The following is a 3,116-nucleotide window of genomic DNA, read 5'->3' as shown; positions in this document are numbered from 1 at the left end:
ACAGGGTTTCTCTGTGTAGCCCTTGCTGTCCTGGAACTCACTTTGTAGACCAGGCTGGCCTCGAACTCAGAAATCTGCCTGGCTCTGCCTCCTGAGTGCTGGGATTAAAGGCGTGGGCCACCATGTCCAGCTACAAAGTAGTCATTTTTATCATACTAAGAAAGGGAAACTGAGGCAGGTCCGGATAACTAGCCATGAGCACACAGTTAGTGGGTAGAGAAAACCAGAGTTACATTCAAGACTGGGCTATAATCTTTATATCTGAGTTCAGTTGGTCAAGGAGTATAAGCACCCACTGGTCATGAGCCTTGGTTCTAAGCACTTTCTGCATTGTCAGTCATTTCATCAGTGTCCCAAGGCCATCCCTGTTTGTGTTGTTGTTGTTGTTTTTGAGACAGGGTTTCTCCGTGTAGCCCTGGCTGTCCTAGAACTCACTCTGTAGACCAGGCTGGCCTCGAACTCACAGAGATTTACCTGCCTCTGCCTCCCCAGTGCTGGAATTAAACACTTGCACCACCACTGCCCAGCTAGCAACCTCTGTTTATCTGTTATTCTTATTTTGTGTGTGTGCATGTATGGACGTCAGAGATCAAGTTCTTCTGAGTTGGTCCCCTCTTTCTGGGAATTTAACTCAGGTTGTCAGGTACCTTTACCGCTGACCCGTCTGTCCAGCCCACAACTATTGCTTCAACATTGGTCTTCTTTTCTTTCTTTTATTTATTTATTTTACAGATATTTAGGTCTTTAACTGTAGATGACAAAGCATTTGGTCACATCCCTGTGGTATGTGGTAGACCTGGCTGCTTAAATGTGCAGGATGAACCCAGAGTTTGTTTGTTAGACCCTTGGTCCTACAAAATGACATTGAGGGACTAAAACCCAAGCCCTACTTGTTTTCCTTGATTGTGCAGTGTCTTGGGCATGCTAGGCCATGGGGCCTACTGAGCCACGCCCCCCTCAAGCCTCTTCTCACAAGTGTATCCCAGGCAGGCGCTTCATCTCTGAGAGCTATATCCCCTAATCCCTTCCTGCCTCTTATTTTTCTTTCTTTCTTTTTTTTTTTTTCTCTTCCTGTTTCTGACAGGTTTTTCTGAGCCACAGAGAGAAAAAGGCCAGGCCTCCCGGAAATCCTTCATGCAGTTTCGGCTGTGACCAGCAGGGTGAGCCATCGGTAAACAGTGGCATTGGGGATTGAGGTATTTAACAGGATACTCCACAAATTCATGGTGACACAGCGTTTGTCAACTTCTCTCTTCCTTTCCCTGTTCCTCCCTAGAAATGATTTTTCAGCAGCTTGCTTTTGTTTTGCTGTTTTGACATAGGGTCTAAGGTTGCCCACGATGGCCTTGAACTTGCTGCGAAGCCAAGGATAGGTTTGATCATCTCCTGAGTCGCCTACCTCTGCCTCTCCAGGGGTGGGGGAAATTACAGGTCTACAACCTCCACAGCCAGCCTGTAGTTTGTTTTCACTGGGAGACCCAGGGCTCTCTCCTTTGCCATGAATTAAGGCCCTCATTAAGTCCCTGGGGGAAAGAATAGCCCACGGGGGTGGGGGAGGTAAGGAACTTCTAGAAAAAGCCTCACCCAAAGCAGGAGCTGTGCTGGGAACCAGCAGGGACTGGGCTCCTGGTGGCCTCCACCCTTTTGGGGCACCCTGATAGTCAATATCTTAAGAATAGCTAGGGCTAGCAAGGGTGTGGCTCTCTATCTGGAACTTTCAGGTCTGGTCCAGAGTTAACTTCTAGACTGAGGAGCCGGGGGATGCTGGGGGATCCTGCGCCCTCCCCTCGGGCAGCCCCAAAGCTTTTGCTCAATGTCCTTCCCAGGACTGCAGTTCTTAGACTGTCCCTCTCTTCTAGTGTGACCGCTTCCATTCTCTTCGAAGTAACTTGCTGCCTAACCTTTTCGATTTTCTGTTCCAGTGACCAAACTATGAGCCTGCGGACAGTTTTTTTAAGTGCTTAAGACCATGGTCCGGAGTTCAAATCCCAACACAGCCATGTACCAGCAAGACCTCTCTGCCTCAGTTTTCTTATGTGTCAAGCTGGGTAACACATTAGTTCTCATTCCAAATGAGGGTCACCAGGAGATGGCCCGGCTGGCTGGATGCCAAGTTAGTCCTGGCTCAGAAAACCCTTTCTGGGTGTGCTAAGGCCGCCACCACAGTCACATTTCATAAGAGGCCCTGGTTTGCACAGAACGGTCAGAGGAGTCCTCCAGGTTCCCACAGTTAATTCCTTAACGCCTTGAACTCACATAACGCTGATTCTCGGAGTCCTCCGTTTCTGCCCCCGTGACCACTTGCTACCCACAGGCTGGGGCACACACCACCCCGTGTGGTCTCTGCCCGGCCCCAGGACGACCTTTCCCAAAGCTCCACCCGGTGTTGAAGACTTCCCCCACCCGCCCCGGCTCCTGCCTGCTTGCACCGCCTGCGCCAGTGTGGTGAGCCCGGTCCTGCCGGTGGCACCGAAGATCGCGATCTTCTTGACAGTCATGCTGTGGGGTCCAGGGCCGGAAAAGCTGAGAACTCCAAGGACGCGCGGGAACACAGTGGCTGCAAGGAGGCGCGCTCCGGGTCCTTCTCGACACAGAAGGAGGGGGCGGGACCAGACAGGGTTCCCGCCTCGGCCTCGCCCCCCAATTTTGGGTTCAAAGGGCGGGACCGAGGCGATTACGCCTCCCCCTGGAAAGAGCGCGAATAGGCGGAGGAGGAGTCAAATTGCATTACCAGACCCCCTTCTCCGATAGGCGCTTAGAAGAAGCCACTCCTCCTTCTAGGGAAGGGAGGGGGCGGTGCTAGGGTAGTTTGTCACTCAGTGCTCAGCGTACTAGAGACAGCCACCCTTAGTGGGCGGGGCTGAGCAGGGCGGGGCCGGCAGGGGCGTTACGCCCACCGTGCTCTCTTCGCTCACGCCCCCTTACAGACACTTAGGCTCTGAGATGGTCCTCTACCAAAGCGTCCTCCCAACAAGCAAGAGGGGTGTGTGGGGTGATTCTGTGCCTGTGTGACCCTCAGTGACCACAAGGGACAGCATGGTTGTGGGCGACACCCTGTTTCACTCCTTGTGTTGCAATGTGAGTTGTGTATAGAGATCGTTCATGTTATTTGGCGT

General features: G+C 52.2%; 1 protein-coding gene across 1 annotated transcript in view; it reads right to left on the bottom strand.

Moving 5' to 3' along the window:
* The window catches only part of Blvrb (biliverdin reductase B), an 18,223-nt gene extending 15,568 nt beyond the window's left edge, over positions 1 to 2,655 (bottom strand). Inside the window, exon 1 of the mRNA XM_021212684.2 lies at positions 2,420 to 2,655. Within this exon, the coding sequence (XP_021068343.1) occupies positions 2,420 to 2,498 (79 nt within the window). The 5' untranslated portion in view covers positions 2,499 to 2,655. The remainder of the gene's footprint in view (positions 1 to 2,419) is intronic.
* Between the last annotated feature and the right edge of the window lie 461 nt (positions 2,656 to 3,116).

This window comes from Mus pahari, chromosome 1 (assembly GCF_900095145.1).
Source record: "Mus pahari chromosome 1, PAHARI_EIJ_v1.1, whole genome shotgun sequence".
NCBI classification, from domain to species: domain Eukaryota; kingdom Metazoa; phylum Chordata; class Mammalia; order Rodentia; family Muridae; genus Mus; species Mus pahari.
This window is presented reverse-complemented; position numbering and strand designations above follow the sequence as displayed.